This window comes from Camelus bactrianus, chromosome 7 (genome assembly GCF_048773025.1).
Source record: "Camelus bactrianus isolate YW-2024 breed Bactrian camel chromosome 7, ASM4877302v1, whole genome shotgun sequence".
Classification (NCBI taxonomy): Eukaryota; Metazoa; Chordata; class Mammalia; order Artiodactyla; family Camelidae; genus Camelus; species Camelus bactrianus.
The window spans coordinates 21505705-21531927 of record NC_133545.1 but is presented as its reverse complement, the minus strand read 5'-3'; the positions used below and the strand labels follow the sequence as shown (position 1 = coordinate 21531927).

The 26223-nt window shown below is 50.1% G+C and overlaps 2 protein-coding genes across 2 annotated transcripts in view; one reads left to right on the top strand and one right to left on the bottom strand.

Moving 5' to 3' along the window:
• The window catches only part of SND1 (staphylococcal nuclease and tudor domain containing 1), a 379670-nt gene that overhangs the window by 307970 nt on the left and 45477 nt on the right, over nt 1-26223 (top strand). The window lies entirely within an intron of this gene.
• LRRC4 (leucine rich repeat containing 4) lies at nt 10677-14865 on the bottom strand. The gene is made up of 2 exons (XM_010947573.3): nt 13440-14865; nt 10677-13258 (listed from the first exon to the last, which is right to left on the bottom strand). The coding sequence occupies exon 2, from the start codon at nt 13156-13158 to the stop codon at nt 11197-11199; it is 1962 nt and encodes a 653-aa protein (XP_010945875.1). The 5' UTR covers nt 13159-13258; nt 13440-14865; the 3' UTR covers nt 10677-11196.

The following is a 26223-nucleotide window of genomic DNA, read 5'->3' as shown; positions in this document are numbered from 1 at the left end:
AGTATCATATGTTGCTTTCTCTTCCTGCTACAACTGTTGCTTAACCTGTTAACCACAGGAGATTTAACTCTCTTGGGCCCATTCTCTTCTGACCACATTTTAGTGACCTGCCTGCTTTTGTTTTCAATCCATAAATTCTAGTCATTTAGAACTGCCGGCACAGTCCAGGTTCTTGAGTCAGTTCCCAAGGATCAGAGATTGACGGTATTTGTATTAACCCTTTAACTTTTTTGTAGCCAAAAACCTTACCCAGCAAAAACCTGCAGCCAATACACTGCCACCCCACCCTGTACCTCCATTTAGGAGGGAGAGCGGCCCTGGAGCTACCGAGCACAATGTCTAGAGGACAGCAGAGCTCTGTCTCCACCCCGCCGAGGTCCTTGTCACGTAAGGGTGATTCAGAGGCTTGGAGATTGGGGTGGGGAGGTCCTGGCCGTCTTCAGCCCTCGAAGCTCACTGTGGCACTGCCCGTAAACCTGCCAAGCCGGGGACCTAGAGGGCCACCACGACTCCCAGAGCTGCCTGCACTGCCCATGTCATCTGGGTGTCTGCTTGATGCCAGCATGCCTGGGCCCGAGGGGCTGCCTGAGTACACCTGCAGATTGCCCAGGAAGATTGTTCCTGTTCCTCACAGGCTCCGTGTGTTGCATTCACTAGAGCTTTAGGTATGAGAGGTGGCTCTGTTCTCTCCCGGGACAAGTACAGAAAAGGTTCCCCAGCTGATTCTTCCTGGGTCTCAGTTCCAAATGGAAAAGCCACCCCTACGGGTCCCCCTCGGGGTCTCCCACTCCACATACCACACCCGAGTCTCGTGGTATCTGTAAGCTGGAGCGGTGAGGCCTGAACTTCCAGAACGGAAACGAGATGGCCTTGCGTGGCTGACAAGTACGGCACAGCCCGCGTGTGTTTGGGGTGCTGATTTCCACATATTAAATGGTTCTGGTTGATACTGAACTTCCTTGCCTCTGTGTGACGGTCAGATTCTGTATCAGCCATGACATCCGTGCAGGGGCGGGGGAGAGAAAGCTTTGCTCCTGTGCTCTGGCACCCGAAAGTGGTTCTGTATCCAGCACGGAGTTGCCAGTAGGGAAGTGCTGAAGTAGCACTCTAGAGAGTCACCAGGGAGACCCCTCCATCTCCTGCCAAGCTCAACAAACCCTGCCCGTGCACTGTTCTGAATCACACCTCCCTGCAGATTCAGTCCTGCCCCAGCTCAGCACAGGGCACCGCCTGACGGGAAAGTCCTGGGTGTCAGCGAGAGAGGCATTTGAGGAGAAATGAACTGATATAGGAAGGGGGAGTGCCGCTCAGTCATCTTTTAAGTAGAAAGGAAAAGGTCATCAGAGCCGTTCGGGGCCTGGGCCGGATTAGTATTGACTCTCCCGCTGCGGCAAAGGGGCCAGCTCACCGGGGCCAGCGCTGGACACTGCCACCCCCGTCCAGCTGCTGACAGCCAAGCACAAAGAAACGCGTGCATGCCCTGTGTACACAGATGGGTCTGCATGTCAGCATGATCCCGTTTTTAGCCCTTGCCCAGGAAGGGCAGCCCATGACACAGTAATTTAATTAAATTTGCTTCTCTCCATGGCCCACATATTTGAAGAGGTTTGGGGGGGAAATGAATCTGGCTGAGGAACATTACCCTGCCGCTCTGGCACTGCCCCAGAGCTGAGCCGCAGTACCATAAAGGGTCTCGCCATTCTGAATACGGCCCAGGGCATCTGTCTGCACTGCAGGCTCTCTGGCTGGGCTGCCTGCTAGCACATCTGGCAAGGCAGCCTCTGGAAGCAGTCCGTCTCCATCACAGGGAAGCCCCCCCGGGGCAAAACAAGGGGGCTCCCCACCCCCTACCCCAGACCTGCTGGCAGCAGCCTCAGCAATCACTAAGGCCACAGGATTAGCTTTCCCACCGACTTGCATGCATGAAAGGGGAGAGGGCAGAACGAGAGGACCACCCCCCCGACTGACACTGCAGCCTCAGTATTAGTCATCACCCCAGTTTCAGTGTTAGCCCACGTGCCGGTGCTTTTGTCCTGAACGTGACCGATACTTAGGGATGTGAAATGTATTGCCTACTCTTGCTTCCAGCTTACCTGCTACCATGTCACCTATCTCAGCTGCTCTTGGTTTTTGTTCATTATGCCTGAGCTTAACCCACACACTCCACACCCCTAAGACCTTCTCTGCCTCTGCCCCGCATTGAGTTCATCAACTCCGCAGGAGGTGCCTGAGCTTTTCCTTTCTCTTCTCCAGCCTGTCCAGAGTGTCTGCCCTTTCATCGTACCACTCACCTCTAGCCTGTCTCTAAGCCTTTTTTGTCCTAGGTCAGCAGTACCATGCCTGTGAGAGAGGTACATTCTCTGGTTATCTTTGTGTCCCCGCCAAGAGCACATACTCCTGACTGGTAACCTCTCTTGCGTATTGATAACAGCAGCAGCTCCGAGAGAAGGGGAATTTCTCTGGCACTGTTCATCTCAACACCAGCAGAACACAGGCTGTTGCTTAGGAGTGGGAATCATTAAAGTCAGGCCATTATTGGAGGGGACCGGTCTCTAGGGGAGCTAGCAGAAATTACCGCTCCCTAATAGATGGAAACTCATTTGCTCCAAGCCCCCGCCCTCCTCTTTATTTCTCTGCGTTCCTCACCTCCCCTTTCTTCCCAGCTTTGAAGTTGAAAAAAGAGGTAACTCTACCCAATCCAAGATGGCAAATTTCTGAAAAATTAACTTGGTTAAAAGATCCTTGGCTGAAAGCGGCTGGGGTTTTTTGCTTTTTTTGTTTTTTTTAAAGAATGTTTCTGTTGGGACTTTGGTTGAAACCATCATGAAGGAGACACATTCTAATTAAATGTAGGTGATAAAATTCTAGCCAGGGCCACTCTATTCCCCAAGAGAGAATTGTTGAGATGGGGGAAGAGGAGGCATTCACTAGCTTCTTAGACTCTTGGTTTGGAGCAGGCCCCGAGTCAGCCTGGGCTGCCTGAGCGTTCCTTGTGAGGGTCCCATTGCTTACAGTGCCAGGGCAGGTGGAAGCAGAGCCCTGGACGTCTCTGCTTCTCCAGTGGTCGTGTTGACCTTGAACAGACTTCTGACACGATGGAGCTCCTGCAAGCCTTCCTTGCACAGGGATACCTGTTCTTTACAACTTTTCACTTTTGTAGGGAATGGGGAGGGCGGCCTGAGGAACAAATGTTGCTTTCAGTTTGTTAGCTGTTGGGGCTACCGTCACAGCACATGCCCTGGAACATCTATGGTCAGAGAGAAAAAGTTGCCTCATTTCTTAGCTCTAGCAGTTTGAAGTCAGGAGTGGGCACCATCTGTCTGAGTGCATTAAGCACAGATATAAAGTACTAGCATGAAAGGCCTTCCCCCTCTTCCCCTCTCTCCCTGGAAGCAAAGGGTACAGGATTGCACCAAACTGCAAACTCCAGGGGGCACTAATCACTGTATAGCTTCTGTAAATGGCACTCCCTGGAGTTGTAAGTCCTGGTGGCCCTCCCTGCCGCCGTTCAGTAATGGTGCTGAGTTGAGAAACCAGAACCCAGGGGCCTGCATCCCCAGCTAGCAGACACTGGCAGTCCCATCCCCTGGGGTTCATTTTCCTCACAAATAGAATGAAGAAGGTCCAACTAGGCTGTCTAGATTAACTTGGGAATTCCCTTCACTGTCTCCACATCCCTGAAGTTAGAAGCCGTACAGTGTCACTGTGTCCTCAGTGTTCGCTGCTGTCCCAAGGTGGACCAGTAGCCTTGATAGCACACCTGATGTGCTGAAACTAGAGGCACAGGGAATTGGCTGGTTCCTTACTCTTTGTTCATACTTCTCTGTGGCCTCAGAACCTTTTCCCCTCGCACACATGCATACAACACACCCAGTAGTTGCAACCACTTTCCTCACAAGGGAAACAAAATGAAATGCAAACATGCTTTGAGATGTCTGTCTTGTTGTATCCTTCTAGGTCCCCTCTCCCCATTCCTAATTAAAAAGTTGTCTTCCCTTTCCCTGGTTCCCATAGTAGTCTCTTCCTTGGCCCTCCCTCTTATCTCACTCCAGACTTTTCCAATTCATCCCCTTAAGAGATGAATTGGAAGAATATGCTGTCATGTCAGAAGAAGCCATTGTCAGTTCACACAGGCAGACACTAATAGGATAAAGCATTATCCGACTTCCTTTAAGTCCAGAAATTAAGTCTTCTTGCAATGGTAATAGATTATAACTTGTATCCACTGCAGCTGGAAGGCTGCAGGAACAGGCTGTTAGTATCTGAGGCCTCAGCTCCATTTCTGGGGCTGTGATGGGCCTATTGTGAGGGATGCCCTGAGCATTCCTACAAACATGGCTGCACTACCCAGGGAGCTGTCTTCATAGAGATCTGCCTATAGCTCATTCAGTTCACCTGTGGGGTGGAATCTGAGCGGGAGAACCTGTCTGAATGGTCTCAATGAACCTGGGTGAGTGGGTAGGGCCTGGAAGACGTAGCCCAAGGCCAGAAAACCAAACTTTGCACAGGGAACAGTTCAGTGGGTGAAGAGCTCTTCTCAGTCATCCTTGCTGACTCACTGAGCAGGTAGAATGGCTTATCTGGTGGCTAAATCAGCACCTGCACAGACAGGGAAGCTAGGGTTGAGACCTTATTAAAGACACATAAGAGACTACAGATTTAAGGACTTGCCTTGGAAGAGGAAACAGAACCATTAACAGGAAGAAAGAGCCATCCATCTTCTAGAGTGGAAGGATGTTGTGGGATATCCTAGGTCCTATCACGACAGACGGTCTTTCTTAAAGGGGGTTGTGGGTGGGAAACCTGATATGAGAATTAACTGAGGGAGGTGTGTTTTTATTAATGGAAGACGTAAGAAGGTGGATATTCAAGACACAAGTGGATTCAAGGGTTGTTCCTTTGGTATTTAGTAATTAATCTAAACTTGAGTAATTGCTCTAGTATTGTTCCTAGGTACACAGAATGAGCCTGAAATGCTAAGTACTGCTTTGGTCCATCTAATCCCCACACCTGGCATTAGCGTGGCCACTCATCTCAATGCTTCCCTGCTGAAGGTTTAGAACCTCTAATGGTGCACCCTAGAGAAGACGACGCCATACTCTCAAATGCTAACTTCCTTTGCTGAGACAGCTTCTCCCAGGGCGATCCCCCACAGGCCCAGGCCTGATCTCTCTGACTCATTGCCAGGGTCCATGTACACTGAACTCACGGTCATGATTATTTTCATAGGAAAACACAATTTATATAACACCCTCCCTCTGGAATAACTCTTTGTGGATAAAAAGTGAGCTGCACCCTCTCCTTCTCCCTCCCCCTCCCCCCATGACTGTGCCTTCACAGAAATGAGGGAGCCCCTGGCCCCTGAGTGAGTCCATCAGGATCAGAATTAGATTACAGCCCTGAGGGCTGGGTTGCTCCCCTCAAGCAGTGGACAGCCTCCAGCACAGGGAGCAGGACTGTTGTGGGTAGGTGGTTTGGCCCAAGTACTGACAGCAGAGCTGGCATGTTCATGAGAATAAAACCTGTGATCATCCTAAAATCTAATTCTAGCCTCTCATTAGGAAGTCAAGTGCTTGCTTTCTTAGGCTTCTCTTGGAACGTTGATCTCCCTGTTTTTCTTCTCCTCTGTTCTGTGCCATGAATTTTACACTAAGGGTCCTCCCCCATCCAGGGTCCAGCCAGCTCCTTCTTGCTCAGGCAGAGAAATCTCCCTGGCTTTCCTCCCTAACTGCATTGCAGACCCTTAGCTGTGTGTCTGCCATATAGCTAGCTCCATTCTGCTCTCACTTGCTCAGATTGTGGTGCTTTTTCTTCTGCCTTTCTTTCCTCGAAGCCCTCCAATACTGCTTTGAAGCCCCAGCAGCCTCTCTGTGCTCCCTTCTCCTTCCTGGTGCCTCCATCCTCCCACCCCCATCCCCCAACTTAGAAAAGCGCCCTGCCAGAGAAGCAGAGATAGGTGGAGAAGACTCTAGGAAGCTTACCCTCTTGGTAAAGGACCAAGGTTTCCTGGTAGATGTTTCCTGTCCCAACCCTCAGCCTGTGCACCCCCACCAGCAGCACCTTTCATCTCTCCTGGCCCATCACAAGGAAGGGTTATCTGTTCCTGGACTGAGACAGTGCCTTGGGCCTTCTCTAGAGCTCGATTAAAGAACAGAGCATAAGGCAGTGTTTTCCTGGGAAGAAAAAGTACAACCCATCTTTCCCATTGTGCTGAGGCTTGTAGATGGTGCTGCCCTGCTGTCGCTGACTGCTGGATAGTCACCCTTCCTCTCTGGAATAGCATATTCTCTCTTTGGACATGGATGAAGTTTAGGAGTAGAGGTGGTAATGGGACTGGTCAGCTGGCCTGTCGCCTTATATATATTGTCAAATTTAAATTCCTCCAACAACCTCTGAAGCAGTGTGATAGATACCAATATTATGCCCATTTTACAGATGAAGAAAGTGAATATTTATCCAAAGTCGCACAGCTAGTAAGTGATGGAGCTGGGATTCAACCCGGGAAGATTGGCTCCAGAGTCTATACTTGCAAGCACTGTGCTATACTGCTTTGCAAATATGTGTATTTCACTGATCTGGTTCCCAAAGCATTTATCCCTGCTCCAAGAAGCAATTTACTTCATTTCAATTTAAAGCAAAGATGAAAACAACCTTAATCCACTGCCCAAACCATTCTTCCCCACTCTGGGGAAAAGGGTGCTTTCTGAATGGATGGAAACCAAGAGAGGTGCTTTGAGCCAAAAGCTGCCTTGCAGTTTAGCTGAGGCAGGATTTAGAAATGGCGTGAACAGTGCCTGCATTAGCCGATGGCATGGAGTGCGGAGTGCCAGCAGAGGAGATAAAATCAGACATATGTTTGGATATAAATGTTCTCTCTCTTGTTCTCTTTTTCTTCTCTAATTTTAAGCCCCTGCTGCTTTGTTGCAGTAAAACGCTGGAGGCTTAATTGTGGGCTCTGGCCCCCTAAGGTAGTAGCCTGGGCTGATGAAGGCCCACCACGCCTACCCATCTACCCGTCTCCAGTGGAGGAAGCCAGAGCTCTCCGCTGTTAAAGGCCATGGACTCTAGATCTCTTCCCCACCAGCAGGAATTGTCTTGAAGGGAGTCTTTGCTACGTTGTCTCCTCACCCAAGTACATGTTAACAGCCGTGATAAAGCTAACGTCTCTGGACCTTAAAAACTAACCTGTCGATTCTACATTGATAATAGGATGCAGATTTACACCAAAGAGTGATAAAAGGCCCTAGAACAGATTATGAGAGTGACAACCAGATCATGACGCTTAAAGAGCTGGGGCTAGGGTAGCTTCAGTGGAGGAGCGGTGTTCAGGTGCACCACCCTCCCCAGCAGTCTCGTTGTTCAATCAAATAAACATAAACCACTCCGCTGTAGAGAAGTTGCTCTGAAAGGTCCTTTAACACCTCTGTCAATTCTTTACTCGCAAAGCTTCCAAGGCCAAGCTGCCTTTCCCACTGTGAATACCCTGCCTTGTCTACTTCACCTTTTCCCTAGTAGCTGTCACCCTCTGTGGGATCCTGTGGATTCTGTCTGCCATTGAACCTAAGAATCAGGAAGCTGTTATGTGTAGTCATGAGAATCCAGCTCTCCTTCATGAGCTGGGGCCCCTGTGGTGAGAATTCCACTCAGGCCTCCGAGAGCGGTTGAGCTGGTTCTGCAGGAGATTGGACAGCTCGGAGAGGAAGGAGAGGAGAACACAGCAATATCTGTAGGAAGGTCCCACTTTCACTGCACACTGGCCAGGAAAGAAGGATGTTCTTGTTAGCCAATAAGAGCCTGACTAAGAAAGCACGTTCGCTTTGGGAGTAGAGAGACCTGGGTTTCAGTCCCACCTCTTCTAGTAACTAGCCTTGTGACCTTGGATATAGGTTTCAGTTTCTCCAGGGCTCAGTTTCCTTGACCATAAAATGTGAAGGGATTAGACTAAATAATTTTTCACAGCCCTAAAAAAAATTCTATAATGAAAATTCTCCATATTATCAGCAGTAGTCTTCCTCTAATGTGTTGCTATAACTACCCCCCTGAAGAGCTACCAACCCATCCACAAACCCTACAGCTTGGCCAGGCCGAGGATGAGTCACCAGCACAGCATTAAAGGCTGCTCATGGGACTCCTCTCTGAAAAGCTGTCCCAAGTGCCTGCTGCAAAGGAGGGTATTCCCAACGTTCCGGCAAAGGAGGGCTGGTGTTCTAAGAGCTGAACCGGTGCCCAGGTCGGGGAGCAGGCCCAGTGGGAAAGGAACTACCCTTGCAGCATTAAGGACACCTATACCCAGGAACCATATTCTCAGTCTCCCCCAACTCCTTTGAGGTTCCTCCTTCTCCCTCAGATTCCAAGACCTGAATATGCTCTACCTGCCAGACAGATGCCTTTTTTCTTAGGACCCTTCCCCAGGGATGTTTTAGGCTCACTTCTTCACCTCTCCTCTCAGATCTTTGTTTGGCCCCAGACCCTTTGTCATTCCAGAGCTATTGCATGTTCCCTGACCGCCCAGAGAGCTGTCAAAAAGGGAGAGCTATTAGAAAATGGGCTCCCCATCCTCTGTTTCCTTCACAGTTGCCTCTGAATGGTACCCAGGAAGCTGTTCTAAACAGCCTGAGTTGTGTCTTATGGCACTAAGAAAGGGGGTGATTTCTTGCGTTTTTCAGCTGGTCCTGGCCAAGTCCCACCCTTTCCTCTGCTGCAGTTTTCTCTCTTTATTGGGGGTAGGGTACTAAAGGAAAGGCAGAGGGAACATATCTTTGGAGCCTAGAAACGTGGATGGCACTCCAGTGTGAGCCCATGTGTGAGTCCATGCATACATGTTGCCACAAACACTGATACCCAGAAATATAAAACACACACACACAGAGGATTGAGAATTGGCTCTTTCTTAGCCAACTGCTGCAAAGTGCTGCCTGCCTCTCTCCTTGTTCAGTGCCAGGGAGATCACACCCACTCAGTCCTGATTCCCTGCATTAGTATAAATACTAGCGCTGAAGAGACACAGGGTCCCAGTTCACGCTGCCTGCCTGGACATCTTCCTCAGCTAAGCATCAGGAGACAGACACCCACTGCCACCAAGACACATTTGACTATTTAGCACCCAGAGAACGGAAGCAACACTGCCTGTAGCATATTTCAGCCAAACAACATTATTGCAGACCTTTGAAATCCAGGTCCCCCGGGGTCCCCGGGTAGAGCTGGTGCTGCCTGACCGGCTACTTCTGCTGAGGTGGCATTTAACTTCTGGCCAGGTCCCAGGAGCTGAGGCTGACCCATTTCCCCCTCTCTTCCAGGGCACAGGGAATTTGCTTGTACCCCAACAAAGCCAGGGACTAACACACGTAGCTTGTGAAAGGTGCCCTGGAATCGGGGTGCTTTTATTTAAGCTAAGGAAAGGTGGTTGACAGCTTTAGCGTCTTCCCATACTTTAAAGAAACTGAACATTGTCTTCCCCTCCCCTCCCTTTTTATTTTTTAATAGAAATGATTTGGTCGATGCTCATAAGAATCTATAGGTTTAGGGTCTTACTCAATTTAACCCTTTGGGGACATTGAATTAAAAATTGAACAATATTTATTAAAATACAAAAATACACTTTTCTCACATTACAATCAGTGTTCTTTTGTTGACATCCCCCCCACCCCACCCCCTTTCAAACTGAACCCTTTATTTCCTTTTAAAGCTAAAATAATAAATGAAAGAAGTTACATCATTAAATGGACCAGAATAACAGAGATCTCTGCCTTCCCCACCCACACCCACCCTTTCTCTTCCACCACCTCCTGAGGTAGGCCTGGGAGAGGGAAGCCTTCCCCCCACTGTGCTACATTCAACAGGACTCCATGCAGAACTCACTCTGTGTGCCTGTATATCACTTTTGTTTTAACTGTGGATTTCACGTCTTTTTTGTGAACCATTCTGTTGGGGGAAGGCTTCATCACTTTAAATGAGCCAGTGCCCTTTCCATCTCTCCTTTTTTTCCTCTACTCATGTTCTGCCCCCACCCCATCACCACAACCAGTTGACATCATCTGTAATAATCCCTAATGAATCAGCATTTAGAATAGTCACCAAATCACAAGCATGAGAAAAGCTCCACTCCCCCAAGCTTCCCACTCCCAGCCTCTCTTCCCTTCTCCACGTTAAAACAAACCAACCATTTTTTTAAGAAATCATCAAATGCCATCATTGTCTACAATTGTCAGATACGGGGAACAACAGGTGGATATGGCACAAAGCTAACTGATGGCCTCCTGTGAATACATTCTCTCTGCTTCTGCTCGCCCTTCCCATCCCCCTCGGGTACTGCACCCCCTTCAGGGGCCGCCTCCTCCTCCTGGGAAGCCCTGGATAGACACATGCCTTGCACAGAGTGAGTTAAGCCCAACTGCAGGAATCTGGTGCAATGTGAAAGCATTTGACTGAGAGCTACGCCAGCTCCCTGCCTTCTCTACTTCTTCCCGAAGCGCTCTGTCAGGCGGGGCACACCGTGTCCCAGCGCACAAACAAGGAGACTCGTGCACAGGGACACACACACATAAAGACTCAGTCCCTTTAAGGGTTCATTTGAATTTTAGTGTTTAAATTACATTTTATAGATCTATCTTTCCCTTGGCCTCTGAAGAAAGAAAGATTATTGCCTCTCAACATTTTAGCACAGTACAAATTCTTGGTGCTTTTTTTTTTTTTTGTACTTTTTTGTTTAAATAAGAGAAATCTGCAAAGACAGCTCTCAGCCTAAGAAAGATGTCTATAGAAATGGGTATTCCTGTGTCCTATGAAGCATCTTCTAAAAAAAAAAAAAGAGAGATTCAGCCTACCCTCGACCCCTCAGCAGCCTGCACCCTAACTCTTTAGGGATGTTGGTTGGTGTTCTAGTTTATCTTAGCAGTTTCAACCTTATACCAGAAATCCCTTCTGGCAGCATAGCAAGTTGACTTGTGGCTTCTACCCCACAACATTCCCAAGGTCCCCCCCCCCCGCCCTCTTTAAATAGAACTTACAAGTTAGAAAATAGTTTTGTTTTGATTTTTCTTTTTAAATTTTAATATAATCTGTTTCTTTTACCAGCCCATAGATTTAATATATAAGCATATACAAGAAAAAGTCTCTCCCCACTCTGTACAAAAGTTGCTGTCTTTTTTTCTGTGTGCATTCTATTGCATTTTATAAGGTTTTTGGGGGGAGGGGGAGTCATATTTGAGTTTCCTGTACCTTGTCCTTGGTGTGGGTCTGAATTATATAAGGTTCAGAGATAGTGGTGACTGTGGGGTGCAGAGAGTTCCCCAGGCTGTTTTCTGTCCAGTGGGCCCCATGTGCTGGTTTGTAGGTGTTGTAGTTAATGTGGTCATGAATTGTGGGCAGCACTACCGCCCCCTCACCTGATACACCGGATGGAGCTGCTGCTGCTGCTGCTGCAGATGCCGCCGCCGGGATGTCTTCATCCACCTGGATGATCTCAACTGTCCGGGCAGCCGTGACCGTACTCCTCTGCTGGTGCCGCTTGCGAAGTTTATAGAAGACAATCAACATGGCGGCAGCTAGCAGAGTCACTGCCACAAAGCAGCCAATGATGATCTTGGTGGTCTTCATGACTTCATCCAGGCTGGTCTGCATCTTATCATTGGTGTCTGTTGCGGTTACTGCCACCTGCTTGGGCACACGGGTGGTCTGAATGAGCACCGTGGTAGAGGTGGTATATGCCGGCTGGTAACCAGTGGACGTAGTAGGAACAGGCTTGTATTTGCGCGTTGTGTCCTCAGGCGAGATCTCAGTGGTCTCCACTGTGACCGTGGTGAAGAAGCTGTAGTTAGAGGTGTTGAGCTCGGCCGTGCTCACGTTGAGGTAGGCCGAGGCGTTGGAGTTGCCTGCCACATTGGTCACCATGCATGTGTATACCCCAGTGTCTGAGAGCAGCACGTGGGAAAAGTTCAAGGTGCCGTCGTTGAGGACAGAGATCCTGGGGTGGCGGGAGGCGTGGCTGAGCACTGTCCCATTGGGCAGCAACCACTTCACGGACGACATGGGGGGAGTCCGACACTTAAGTTCCGCCATCCGACCCTCAGAGATATTGAGGTCCCGAGGTGCATCCATGATGAAAGGGGCAGAGCACTGGAAGGAGGCCTGGTCCACCTCCACCAGGTAGCGGCCTCGCATGTGCAAGGGAGCATGACATCGGCCGCAGCAGGTGGAATTCGTGGGTATGTATTCCCGAAGCCACCAGGCTAGCCAAAGAATGTCACAATCACAGTTCCAAGGATTGTGGTGTAAGTGCAGCTCCACCAGGTACCTCAGGGGGGTGAAGAGGTCATGGGGCAAAGAAGAGAGGTTATTGTGGGCCAGGTTGAGTTCCACCAGCGAGGCCAGCCCATCAAAAGCATTCCGCTCAATCAAGCTGACCTGTGAGTTCATGACCCATAGCTTCTTGAGGGAGCTTAGGCCGTGGAAGGAGCCAGGTCTGATCTCAGGGAAGTGGTTCCCTGACATCTCCAGCTCCTCCAGCCCCACCAGCGGGGTGAGATTGGGCATATCTTTAATGTTGCACATGCCCAAGTTCAGGTACTTGAGGTTGAACAGTCCTTCAAAAGCCCCCTCAGAAATGTACTCCAGCTTCTTGAGCTCCCCCAAGTCCAGGCGCATGAGGGAGGGCACCCGGTTGAAGGCATAAGAGGGGATGCTTTCTATGGGGTTGTTGCGAAGCCAGAGCTCCCGCAGCTTGGACAGGTATTCAAAGGCCCCGCTTGGGATGACTGTCAGCCAGTTGTCAAACAGCTCCAGGGTGTTGAGGCTGGCCAGGCCGTTGAAGGCCCCCACCTCGATCTGCCGAATGGAGTTCCTGCCCAGCTGCAGGACCTCCAGGTGGTGGAGGTGGCGGAAGGTGTCTGCCTGGATCATCTGGATGTTGTTTTCCATGAGGTTGAGGTACCGGGTGTTGGAAGGGATGCCCTGAGGGACCTCGGAGAGGCCCCGGCGGGTGCACACCACCTTGCTGAACTGGTTACTGCACGAGCAGACGGACGGGCAGTTCTGGGGCCCGGCGGAGGCGGCAGCAGCGATGGCTGCACACAGAATCCACACTTGCGCCGTGAGGTAGACGACGGGGAGCAGGACGGCATTCCAGGTGTGGTGCACAGTTACCTGCCACAAGAGCTTCATGGTGTGGCACGTTCATAATTCACCATCGCCTGGGATTTTGGCTCGGAAAGGAGAACCAGCCCTACCCCGGCTTAAGTGAGCTAGGAGCTCCTCTTTCCATCTGGAGAAGGAGGTGGGGAGGGGGCGATTAGAGAGACGGAGCAGATCGGCCTGAAAAAATCCTGCCAAACTAAAGAGTGGCCCCCTCGTCTACCAGCCCCCCTCAAAGCCAGCCCTAGGAAAGCTGAGACTTTCTCTCCCCCGTTACGACCATCCCCACCCAATCATTCGCTGTCACCTACCTCGGAAGGAAGGAAGGGAAGAATTGGCGTGGTGTCCTTAAGCGTTCTCCGCCGGAGCCGTCCACCTCATTCCCATTTTCACTTCTTAGTTTTAATTAACAAAAGAGGGAAGTGGAGGGGGTGGGGAGGGCAGAGGGGAGGGGAGGGGAGGGGTGGGGGAGACAAAATGGCTTCTAGTAAATCCGGAGCCGGCTAGCGGAGCCGCGGAGTTGAGGCGCCGGGAGAGCCAAGGCCCGGCGGGCTATGCAGGTGCATGCCCCCGCCTCAGCCCGAGGCGCGGCGCCACCAGCGCTTCCCGGCTTTGTCCTTGGACCCTCGCCCCGGCTCGCAGCAGCCAAGGGGGAAGCCGCTTCATCGCCGGACTGTGCCTCCGGCGCCCCCCGCCCGCTCCGGGGCTGCCACCCGGCGGGGAGCGAGGGGGCGCCCCGCAGCCTCCCAGGCCGCGCTCGCTGCCGCCAACGCCGCCGCCGCGCTGCTCCCTCTCCTTGTGTCGGGCCGGGAGCGGCCCGAGGCAGCTGATGCAGTCGTTCGCTCGCGGTGCTGCGAGAGTTAAGAGGAGGTGCTCGCCGCTCCTTCGCCCTCCCCAGACACACACCCCCTTCTTTCCTCGCCTCTTCCCTTAAGGGTTAAAAAGACCAAAACTGGGCTTAGTTTCCCAGTCCGCCGGCTGCTGGCACGAGGAGCAGTAATCCGTCCAGCCCCCCGAAGGGCAGCGGCGTGGCGAAAGTGCCGGGACCGGGTCCGCTGGCCGGAGAAGCGCGGGGCGGGCGGGTCGCCCCGCACCGCAGGCCCCTTCGGGGAGTCCAGGGGCGGGCGCGGGTCCGGCAGTGGCCACAGCCCCCGGCGGCAGGGAATCGCCCGTTGCAGCCGGGCCCTCGGCGCGCCGCCGCCTCTGGCTCTGTGCGGAGGGAGCGAGTTCGGGGCTCCGGCCCCTGGCGCCTTCAGCGGCTGCGCTGCCCGCGGACTGCTGCAGCGGCCCCAGCGCTGGCGGCGGCGTGAGCAGCGGGGGTCGCGGCTGCGGGGAACGCTCCGGAGCCCGGGAACATGGTCCCCGCTCGCTAGCGGCGGCGGCGGCAGTAGCAGCGGGGCCCCTGCGCGCGGCGCCCACCGTCTCCTCCTCGCGCCGGGCTCGCGGTGTTGCAGGCAGCAGCCACGCAGACTGCTCTCTCATCCTTTTGTCCTTCAGTCAGAACGTGAATGTACTGCTGACGCATACTGTTCTGGGGAGAAGATTAGCGTGATGCAGTGCTCTTATGTATTAACACCGCTCCCCCTCCGCTGCCTGCCCTCGAGGGGTTAACGCCGGCGCCTTCCAGCGCCGCGCTGGCCCGCGCCGCGCAGCCTGGAGCTCCGCGCCTCCGTCCGACTTCCTCCTTCCTTCCTTCCTTCCTTCCTTCTTCCTTCCTCCCTCCGTTCCTCCCTCTCTCCCCCCCACCCCCCACCCCCCTCCCCGGCGCTTCCTCCCCGCCCCTCTAGACGCGGGGAGCGGGCCGCGCGAGGGAGCCGGAGTGAGCGTCAAGTGAGGGGCCGCGCGCAAGTCGCAGGCGTTCGCAGCTATTTTGGTCCGGTCGGAGGGAGCCGCCGGGTGGCCGCTGATAGGCTGGAGCGGCGTGGGGCTGCTGCGGAGGGACCGCGCCGGCCCCCGCCCCCGCTCCGCACCCGGCGCCGGCACCCTCGGGCTCTGGGTGCGGTGGGCTCAGGGGCCCCGGAGCCGGAGGCTGCTGCAGTTGGCGGGGCTCCCGCTCGGACCGCGTCATCCTCACCCCCGCCGACTGCTGACGGGGCTCCCGGCCGCCCGGCCTGGGCTGCACGCTCGGAGTTCGGAGCTGCACTGGGGGGACGCGGGGGCGGCCGGGAAGCTGCTGCACAGATGCGTGTTCGTCCTGCCCCCTCTGCACATTTCCACACACACACACACACACACACACCCACACACCGGCTTTAACTAGGGCTATAAACGATAGTTTTCTTAATGAGGGTTGCGGGGGAGGCAAACAGTGGAAGGAAAGACCAAGTTCAGGGAGCCTGGGGAATGACAACCTGGGACAGCACAACAACCAGCAGGAAGGATTGAGGTGAACTCGCAGCAGCCACGGCACAACGCGGTTCATTCATGCAGCTTCTCACTCTGCAGCCCCGCGCCCTTTCCCCTCCCTGCGCTCAGAGATTGGAGGAGGATGGGTCTTAAGCCTTCTGCCCCATGACCTCCACCAGCTCTTCTTTGTTGCGAGGACTCCCTGAGAAGAACTACGTAGCAACCTGCCCCTACTTCTGGTGAGAGGAGACCCCGGGGCATTTGACAGACCGGTGCAAGAGAGAGAACGAGACTGGATCAGCCTTTCCCTACCCCAGAAAGACTGCCCCTTTCTCTGCCTAGAGTGGGTGGGGCCGTCTGTAGCTAGCTAAGCCTTGGAAGGCCAGCTGATAGTTATAGCATTGGTTTAGTGTTGCTTCCTTTCAAGGGCTACCTACAGACTTCTTTCCTTGTGCCCTGTCCCCCTCCACTTTGGCCAGCTCGCTTGCCTGTCACCTGCACTTGGGCTGTATTGCTTAAGAGGAGAAGGTCTTGGATCTCTCTGCTCTTTGGATTCTGCCACACCCGGATCTCAGTATTGTCTGCTGCCGAGTAACCTGAGACCTCCTTAAACATGCCAGGGAATTTTTGAAGTCCCTGAATGGAATGGAAATAGTTCCATTATAGGCAAGCTGGATTCCCCATCGTTTACCAACTTTGTTTAATTATGCATTTGCAATCAAATAGTAGCAACATTAATAGTTAATATGTTATGTAAAATCACATAGTAAGTGATATGTGATCTCTTGAACCCCGGTAGAGCTCAGATGTTTAAGAACTTGGGCATGGGAATGATTCTCCAGAGTTTTCTCTCAGTCAGTGAGAGCTCAGGTTTCATTCATCTGCTTCAACAGTCATTTACTGGGATGTTTATCTACTGCGTGCTCTCCGCTATACTAAGGATGCGGGGATGTGTGGATAGATAGATCTGTTCTTGTTTAATCTTCCTTTACCCAGTGACACAATTGCCACAGTTGTCTCCATTTTATGGATGGAGGTACTGTGCTCAAGGTCACACACCCAAAAAGCAACCGAGCCAGCATCTCAATCCAGTCTTCTAACCCTGAGCCCAGTGTTTTCATCACTGTAACAAAAATGTCCAACATGCTCACTCTGCATAGAGTGAATGGGGAGGCAAGGTGGGTGGACAGGCTGCATTAAAAAACTTCAGTAAAGAGTATATGAGTTATAGGTAGAATGAAGGACAGGAGAAAATAGATCCTTTACTTCATTTGTTTCACTCACAGTTGCTAATCAGAGAAAGAGATGGAGGTAAGAGCCATCTGGGCTCTAGTAGTTTTTTTCGCCTTCTTAACTGAAGCCCCATTTGCACATCATCAGTTTCAACCAGACACAGCCGTCTTATACCCAGGTGTGGATCTAGCCTGACAGGGATCTGTGGAGGAGAATTAGAAACCTGGCTATTGAGAGATTCCTCTCCTTACCAGCGCTGAGCTGGTAGAGTTCCAGAGGAGACCCTGGCCCGGATCTGGATGGTACACATGGGCAAAAAAGAGGATCCTGCCCGGCCATTGTAGGCACACTCGGGCCCCATCTGTTCAGCTCCAGGCCCAGCAAACAGAAGGTGTGACCGCATGCTGTGCAGGTGGATGGAAGGGTAGGATCAGACCAGTACTTAGTAATGAGGTGGTCTCATGGTAAATATTTGTGACCGTTATTCCGAGATGAATATGCCCAAGCTCCATGCAGCCCACAAAGTTCTAGACAGAGCTGCTTTGCCCTCTGTAGGCCACCTGGGCTAAGGGAGCATCAGAGAAACTACCAACTGGCCCAAGGAGGTGGTGGGGCCATCGCTACATGCACAGCCCTCGTGCACTGAAAGTGGTACTGAAGCTTCTAATCTCGTCACCAGAGTATCACCTAGCCATCATCAGTCTGTCACTCTCCACAGTCCCCGGTTCTGACTGCTTCCTTGATTTGGAGTGGTACCACTAGGGAATAAAAGGAAGAGGAAGACTTAAACTTTGAGAGGAGGAAGAGAAGGAAGAAACACGGAATTAGGAGTGTTTTCATTTGTGGTTTCCCACAGAGAGACTGCTTCGGTAAAGCTAGAGAGAGCTGAAGAAGCCAGCTGGCAGTCGGGCAAGGCCTGTGTCAGCAGCTTCGTACCTGCACTAAGATTAGGATACTTGAGTTCTAGTCCCCTTTTTGCTACTGATCAGACATGTGACAAATCTTAAAGCAGCTCTAGGTGGGTAGGTATAGCTCAGTGGTAGAGCACATGCTTGGCATGCACAAGGTCGTGGGTTCAATCTCCAGTACCTCCATTTAAAAAAAAAATTTTTTTAAACAGCTCTAAACCTTGATTTCTTCATTTGTAAAATTAAGGAAATGGACTAGAAAGTTCCTTCCAGCTCTCATACTTCACGATTCCCACTCCTCCTCTGAGATGAAGCTTTGTGAAGAAGGTTGATCCTTTGGGATAGTAGCCAAGTCTTGGAAATGAGCCACAAGGTTGAGAAGTGAGTGATTCCTTCCGTTTAATCTAGAGATCCACTGTGCCAAAGCAGAGTAGATCACACTGTGTTTCCCAGCTGCAAAAAAAGGCTCCTAGATCACGGAGTGTTCAAGCTAAAAGGGACCTTGGAGATCATCTGGACTTAACCTCTCATCTTATAGATGGTCATTAATGAAGTTCAGAGAGGCACAGTGACTAACCTGGCACCACAGGACTAATTAATATCAGAGTCTCTGTCCATTCTGAGCTCAGTCCCTCAGTCAAGATGACAGTGTATGGCAAATTGGCATTTAACCTGGGGCTTGAAAATATTTCCAAATGCCTGTCTTCTGTGTTCTTGTGTACGCAGGTGCTGTCATTATACTTTACTGGGCTGGGTTAACGATGGGTCTCGGTAGAGCCGTTCGGAATGACTTTTAACCCCTAAGAAGAAGTGGAAATGGTCATCTAAGGGTCTGACTCTGAGAGGGCTCAGGAGTGCCTCACCAGCCAGGATAACTGAGCTCCTGGTAAAGCCCACGCTGGACCACTCCCCGCCTTGACACGCATCCCTGAGGCATTATCCTCAGCAGCCACTAGATGTCCATAATGCCTCGCAGGGTTTGCCACGAGTGAGCAGGACACTATCTTGCCTCCAGTAGGCTTTGGGCCCCTTAAGGTAGGTCCGTCCATGGCAGGAAGATCACATATGTACTCCATGAAACTCTAGGTCCCTATTTGCAATACTGTCAAGCTGCCAAGCTCTACTCAAGCACCTTCTCCATTTGAAACTCTATGCTATCATTTTGACTAAAGAAAAGAACAAGAGCAAAGGAGGAATTGGGATTTGGAAAACAGAAGGAAAGAAAAAGAAAAATGGTATGGAAATTGACCTCCACAAAGGGAGAGACATCAGTTGATTGGTGAATGAGTAGTGACAAAACATCACAAGAAATGGTCTGTTTGGAGATAGTCACCTTCTTCCTAAGGCAATGAATACATTGTGTGTGTATTTGCATCTCTCACTCACTCACTTCCACCCACATGGACAGTTACCCCTCCAGGGTCAACTGGTCATGAAGTTTCTGGTTCATGGATAAAGTCACCATTGCAAAAAAAAGTAAGATGATTTTTTTCTTGCCTGTGATCCCTAAGGAGCCTGTGGCCATGCCATTACTATCCACAGTCATAAAGGGAATGGATTTTATTCCTTGAGCCCGATGATTCAAGGCGACACAGCTGTACTAGAATTACCCACTCTTCCTAGTGCCCTCAGAATCCTCTCTTCTTTTCCCCCCAAGAACTCTGCTCTATAAGGAAGTCAGAAGGAAGTGGATAAAAAAGCACTCTCCCTGCAGTTCCCATCCAGAGTAATTGGCAAAAAAGTTGGAAAGAAAAGACAAGACGCTTAATAAGAATGGCCAAGAGCTATAGAATGGAAGGGCCTTTTCTCTGGGGCTTACAGTTTCTTTTTGGGCTGCCAGGCCTGAGTGAAGGGAGAAGCCTCCCAGTACCCTCACTGTCACCTCTTTTGGCACAGACAGTTTGGTGCCCGTTCCAGCCACAGTCATCTGCATGTATGGTCAAGCAGACCAGAGAAGTCCAGCCAAAAGCCTTGGAAATGTACGCTTCACGTATACTAGCCTGTTACAGGCCCAATGATTTGCCTTTCTCTTTAATTGCTTTTGTGTAGCAGTAACAATAATAAAGTTGACAGCAACATTTACTGGGACATCCATAGGTACCCACATTTAATCATCACAGCAGCTTTGTGCGGTGGGTACCATTAGCCTCCCCATTTTGCAGATGAATTTAAGAAGCTTTCTCGGATCACAGAACTAGTACGTGACTGTATCAGCTTCTGGAGGCTGTCATCACAATTACCACATATTTGGTGGTTTAAAACATCAGAAATGTATTCTTTCACAGTTTTGGAGGCTAGAAGTGCAAAATCTGGTAGAGCTATCCTCCCTCCAAGGGCACTAGGGGAGAATCTGTTCCTGGCCTCTTGCCTATTCTAGCTTCTGGTGACTGTTTCATTCCTTGACTTGCAGCTGCATCCCTTTGGTCTCTGCCCCCTTGGTCGTTTTGACTCCGCCTTTTCTGTCTCCCTCCTCTTTGACTTAAAAGGACGCTTATAATTGGATTTAGGGCCCCCCTGGATAATCAAGGGTGATGTCACTGCAAGATCCGTAACTTACTTGCATCTGCAAAGACCTTTTCCCAAATATGGTAACATTTACAGGTTTGGGGATTGGGGCACGGCCATTTTCTTTCTGGGCTCATTCAGCTCACTGCAGTGACAGAGCCTGGTTTCCACCTCAACTCTATTCAGCATTCAAATTTTAAACCACTGTGATTCTGTGATGTGCCACTTAAGAGGAAGAGAAAGGGAGGGGAACAACTTACCTCTGTGTACCTGTGCTAGTGAGGAGGGGAGGAGAGAAGCCAAGTGTGAGCGGCATGGCCATTGGGTCTTCCCCTTGGGAAGGGAGAGGGTTCCCTCAGTCAGTGCAGCAGTTAGGAAGCATCACATGAGCCAAGGGAACAGGAGAGCGGGTAGACCAGAGAAACTCAAGAAATCTGCCTTGAGTCCTTTTCTTGTTAATTTTCTCGCTTTTTCTTTACATGGCCTGTAGATTTTATCCCGAAGATCTTGGAACATTTGAGCATTTACTAGTAATATTAGAAGTACCTCTTGGCATTGCTACAAAATTTGGCTCAACTGTAACTAAGTCACAGAAATCTGGAGCTTCACACTTCTTGGAGATTAAGAAAAACTTAAAGATCAGGATCCTGCAGATGCAGATGTGGGAGTGAGAGTTAGAAGTAAATGGCTTTTCAAATATCTCCAGCACAATTTCAGCCCTTAGCCAGGAGTCGATGCCTACAAATGTACACATATATACACAGTTGTTTTATAAATTTAATCATGTTTTGGTTGGTGAGAGCCCATTTTTTCCCCTCACTTGAGTCCTACAAAGTGTGTTGAGAGAGAGAGAGAATGAATGGATGGGTGAATGAATGAATATATGTATGTATACATAAATACATACATACTAATGGGCATTATAGCATAGTGGTGGTTTTGAGTATTCTGGAATCAGAAACCTGGGTTTCAAAGCATGTGTATGTAAGTTGCTTCTTTAAGCTTCAGATATTTCATGTGTAAAGCAGGATTAATAACTGCTTATTTTGTGATATTGGACTAGAAGCAAGTAAGAAATATCAGTCTGAGCCGATAGTAATAGAAGTAGGAGCAGCTATTACTTTCTAATAAGTAAACTAGTATAGAAGGGAAATATTTTTAACCCAAGTTAATTATTGAGAAGATTTTTTTTTCCCCCTTTTTTGCCCCCTGCTCCTTGGTATTGCACCTAATTTAGACCTTTCAAGTCTTCATTTAAGATATAAGGTGTATGGGGGGGGGTATAGCTCAGTGGTAGAGCACATGCTTAGCATGCATGAGATCCTTGGGTTCAATCCCCAATACCTCCATTTAAAAAAAACAAACCCTGAATAAAAAGCCAGGCTGTAAATTTTTTTTTAAAGATACAAGGTGTTTTTCATTGTTTTCAACAGTTAGTTTTGAGATCATTGTGGACTTACAGACAGGTTAAATGTACAGACTATAGAATATGTTCTTCACCCAGCTTCCTCTTATGTTAAGATCTTCTATCACAGAGCATTTACTCAAAACTAGAAGTTAAAGCACTCAAGACAAAGATTTTTACTCTTTCCCTCCACAGCCTATTCTCCACAGCCACCAAAGGAATCTTTGTGGCACTGTATTAGATGTTATAGATTTGCTTACAATACTCCAGTGTCCTTCCCTTCATAATTCAGGTAACAACCCACCGGCATGCCATGGACCACAAGCCCTAAGCCACCATGCCTTGCCCGCTCCTGTGCCTTCCTGTTTTATCATCTTCCTGCTCATCCCTACCCTTCAGCTCTGCTGCTCTTCTTTTCTGTGGAATACTCTAAGCTGGTTCTCCCCAGAAAGGCCTCTGTTCTCTCCTCTATCTGGAATGTTCTTCCCCCACATCTTCAGATGCTTGGCTCCTTCTTGAGCAGGTCCCTGGAGACTTTCCATGACTACCTTGTCTTTAGACTACTTTGGTAGCCCCACCAGTCATAGTCACATCACTGGGTTTTATTTTCTTATTTGATTTACCATTTTCTGAAGTCACCTGGTATATGTGTTTACTTGTTTATTGCACACCCCGTGAAGACAGAGGCTCTTCCCATCTTGTGCCCAACACCAAGATCCTAGTGATGAGTTAATTGTTTCAGAGGGAAGAGGACTGTTCTTTGATCCAAGTGAATGAGAGCTCAGGCCTCCCTAATATCAGTAGCCCTAGCCTTACTCCATAAATCTTCCAAAAGACAGGTGAAAAATTACCAGCTTTTTCTTTAATACTGGGAAATTTAAGGAAGAGCCTAGTGACCTTAAGGTTTCTCCAGTCCTCAGTTTTCCTTGCTGATAGATTTATGAGCAAGAGTTTTATGGCGTATCAAGGCTCACAGGTTCTTGGCAGTTGTGGATAAGTAAGCAGTGAGCAGAAGTGAACAGAGGGACACAGATACGCTTATCTGTGCCCATGGACGCATGTGCCTGTCATTTTCAAATTTGCTAAAGTGCATTTTCTCCAAAGGGAGTGAGGGCTGGTGAGCCTGAAATAGGGAACACCAGGACCATAAGATCTAATGCTTTGAAAGTGGCTGTGCCAACGCTTTTTGCTAATTAAAGAATGTTAGGACAATCACCACTAGCAGCAGTAAAGGGCGCCCCATTACCTCGCTTTATGGAGAGCTGGGTAAATTTAAAGGCAGCTATAAATATCCCACTGAGTTCCTGAGCAGTCGGTAGGCACCCGGCTGGGCAGTGAGAGGGGCCCAGAGCCTCTGTCCAGGGTCCTTATCTCCATTAGCTGCCAGTCCCCAGATTTTTGCATGACTAAAGAACAAACAGTTCTATCCACAGACTCTTAATTTAAAACACTCAGGGGGTGATGAAGCCAACAGCTGTGTGGTGAGTCTGACTGGGATCCCTGACCACCTGGGTCCTTCCCTAGCTTTGTTACAGGCTTTCTTTCCCTTTTGCCTTGAAGGAAGATGACTCTTCCTGTTGTGACTCCATTTTCCTTGACCAAAGGAGTGTCACAGAATTTTTTTAAAAAAAATAGCCACGTGGTTTAGGGCTATTCTCCTGGGAATATTTTAGGGCCCCTTACTGGGCAGCTCACTGCTTCAGAGAAAACGTTATAGTTTAGAAAGAGTAAACAAGATGGGAACACACTTCTTATGTTTACCCTAGGGAATTTCTGACTCAATTTAAGAAATATACTCAGCTTGGAACTTCTCCTTTATTCTTCATCTGTCCAGTTTATCTTGAAACCTGTTGGGTCTTTTGCTGCTATTTCTTCCTGTGTATCTCTCCCATGGCCTCCCAGCCATTCTGATCCCCTCAGTTCGTAGAGCAGTGCCACGCTGGCATCGCCTTCTCCCTGCCAGGCTTCTGGATCTGTTGTTCTGTTTCTTTGTGGATCAGCATCTGTGGCCATCAGGCTGCCTCCCACAACTTAATTGTTTTCAACCTTTTGCTGCCAGCTCCAGCTGTAGCTAGGGTTTTCTTACTTCCAGGTGGTGTAGCCTCAGTTCATCCTGCAGTACTGACTGGCCTGGTAAGGGTGGGTTCATTGGCTCAGCTAAGGAGTTTCTGAGGGAGACTTCTGGAGGACCCTTAATGAGAATATGGGCTTGAATTTTGTCTCTCCGTTGCTGTGGTGACCATCTTCAGCCCATCCTTGAGCAGAAGGACAGGCTGTGACCCTGTCAGAAATGGAGGGTAGTGCAGCACTGGGAACACCAGGAGCCTAGCCTGTAGCTCATACCACTGGCTTCCCCATGAGTCATCAGACGACCAATGGGTGGGTTGGCTGACGCCCAGGTTCCTTGATGCCTCGTTCCCTTTTAATCATATGAGCCTCTTGAGGAGTTAGATCTACCCAGCCTCCAGCTTGCTCGTGATCCGTGCTTTTAGATACAATTCTATCTGCACAGGCTTCCAGTGGGAATCACTTTTATATCTGGAGGAATTTGGGGTGGGTTAACATGAAATAAGAGCGCTAGGACCCTCAGCTCCTCTATCAGATACAGAGAGAAGGATTAGAACCCCCCCAGTTGGCTGGTTGGTCTCTCATATTCATATTCTCTTTCTTTCACTTACTAACTCTCACACACAGTTCTGAATTTGGCCAGAAGTGATAGGCAGATTTGTTTTTACCCAAGGGTAACATGACTACCTTGAACCACATTCTCCTTTACCCCAGAACCCTACCGCCTCCCACAGCCCCTACCCCCACCCCCACCTGTGGCCACGAATCCCTGTCTTTTCAGTTTGTGTCTCACTACCAGCCAGGGATGCTAAGCAGCGTCCTCTCAGGAACCTGTCTTGTTGGGCTACTTAAAACTATTTCTCTGAAGGACACCAGACTGAAATGGCTCTGCTTCTGAGGAGGGACGCTCAAGCCCCGCTTTTGTGGAGCCACCAGCTGGGGATCTGGGAGTCTTCCACTGTGATGCCTGGACACTGGCAGCCTGGCTAGAGGAGCCCTCATTCTGTATCACTTTCTTGGTGACTGGGGCCAGTTTCGCGTGACAGCCCAGTGAGGCTGCTCAATTTATATTCAGTGCACAAGCCCTGAAAAAAGTCTGAGGGGAGCCCTGCCAGCCAGTAACTCTGAAAGGATTCTTTATGTAAGTGAGCCGTCTCGGGGTGGGGGCCCTCCCTCCCCGCAACTGGCCTCGCTGGCCCAGCGACTTGGTGGTTCTTCAGTGCTGGCGCCCAGCCCCTGGGGATCCCTCCCCCAGAGGGGACCATCTTGGGATCCCGGGCACACGGAGCAGCTTTAGCTCCGTCCTCCCCGCCCTGGCACCTGGCAGTCTGCCTCCTGATGCCAGTCCCTGGCACCTATTTAAGGCCACGTGTGCACGCGAGACAGTAAGTGGAAAAGAGAGAGGTGAATGTGAGAAGACCAACCAACCAACAAACGGGACATTCTAATTCCTCCCTCTAGTGGAAACCTCTGAGAGAATCAATCTCTCTTTCGGCCAGTAGGACCCTGTGTTGGCCTGAGCCTTTTTGATTTCCTAACCAACTACAGCAGTCTTTTGCTCCCGTGGTCTGAAAAGAGACAGAAATGAGACCCTCTGCTCATATACTTCTGGGAGCTGCAGGGTAAACTTCTTTATCAAACTGAGACCAAGAGGAGCTCCAGCTATGAAGGGAAGCCAGGCCCACCTCTGGCCTTCAGCACCACCATTGACAGCCTCACCCCATTTTCAAGGCCACCTAAGGAGTGGACTTTCTTCCTGCCAGTTCCTGTCTCTGTCTGAGTGTGTCTCTTTAAGAATGTTGTTTGCTATTAATGAGTTTGCTAAACACATAACCTTGACTCACTCGCCTAGGTGAGCAAGACCATTCTCATTAAATACTGTTTTCTAGGAAGGAGAAGAATTAAGTAGGCCTTGAAGGGTTTTCTAAAGCCTCCTATGTGAGCCTGGAGGACAGCAGCACTGGGAAAGCAAAGGAGAAGGGGTTTTAGTCTTTCGGGGGGTCTAACATCTGTATGTGAGGCTGCGTTTGTTTGTGAGAGAAGATGAGAGGTTGGCTGACTTGTCCCGTGATGGCCTCCATCTCAGAGGTGCGCCTGTCCCCTCATATTTCAGTGCTGCTGGGTTTCTCATTCTGGCTTCACCTTTGCCAGGGTTAAAACCCCCTCTGTGTCTTGTTTTTAGTGTATCACTCAAGGGCCTGATATCCAACTCTTTGGATAAAACTATCAAAAAAATATGGTTCCCTATATTTAGTCCATCAGAATAATATACTTGTACTAAACATTGCAGCACTTTTTTAAGGAATGCCCATTAAATAGGACAGTGTAACCAGACCTTTTTTTTAAAAAAAATCTTTTAGAAGCCTGTAGGAAGGGCTTTGGGCCTGAGAGAGGCTGTGTCAGGGGCCACAGCCAGCAGAGTAGGGTCTCCCGCACTGACCCATACTCAGCTTCTCCTGAGGAACATTTGGTCCCCAAAAGGAACAGATGTGGCCTCACACAAGGACCCACCCACAGACTCAGTGCTGCCACACCTGGATACTTGGAGAAGAAAACCAGGGAAGTATTTCCAATCGGCTAAAAAAAAGTTCTTCCCAGACCCACTTCCCATCCCCAGTGCCCCTCGACCTC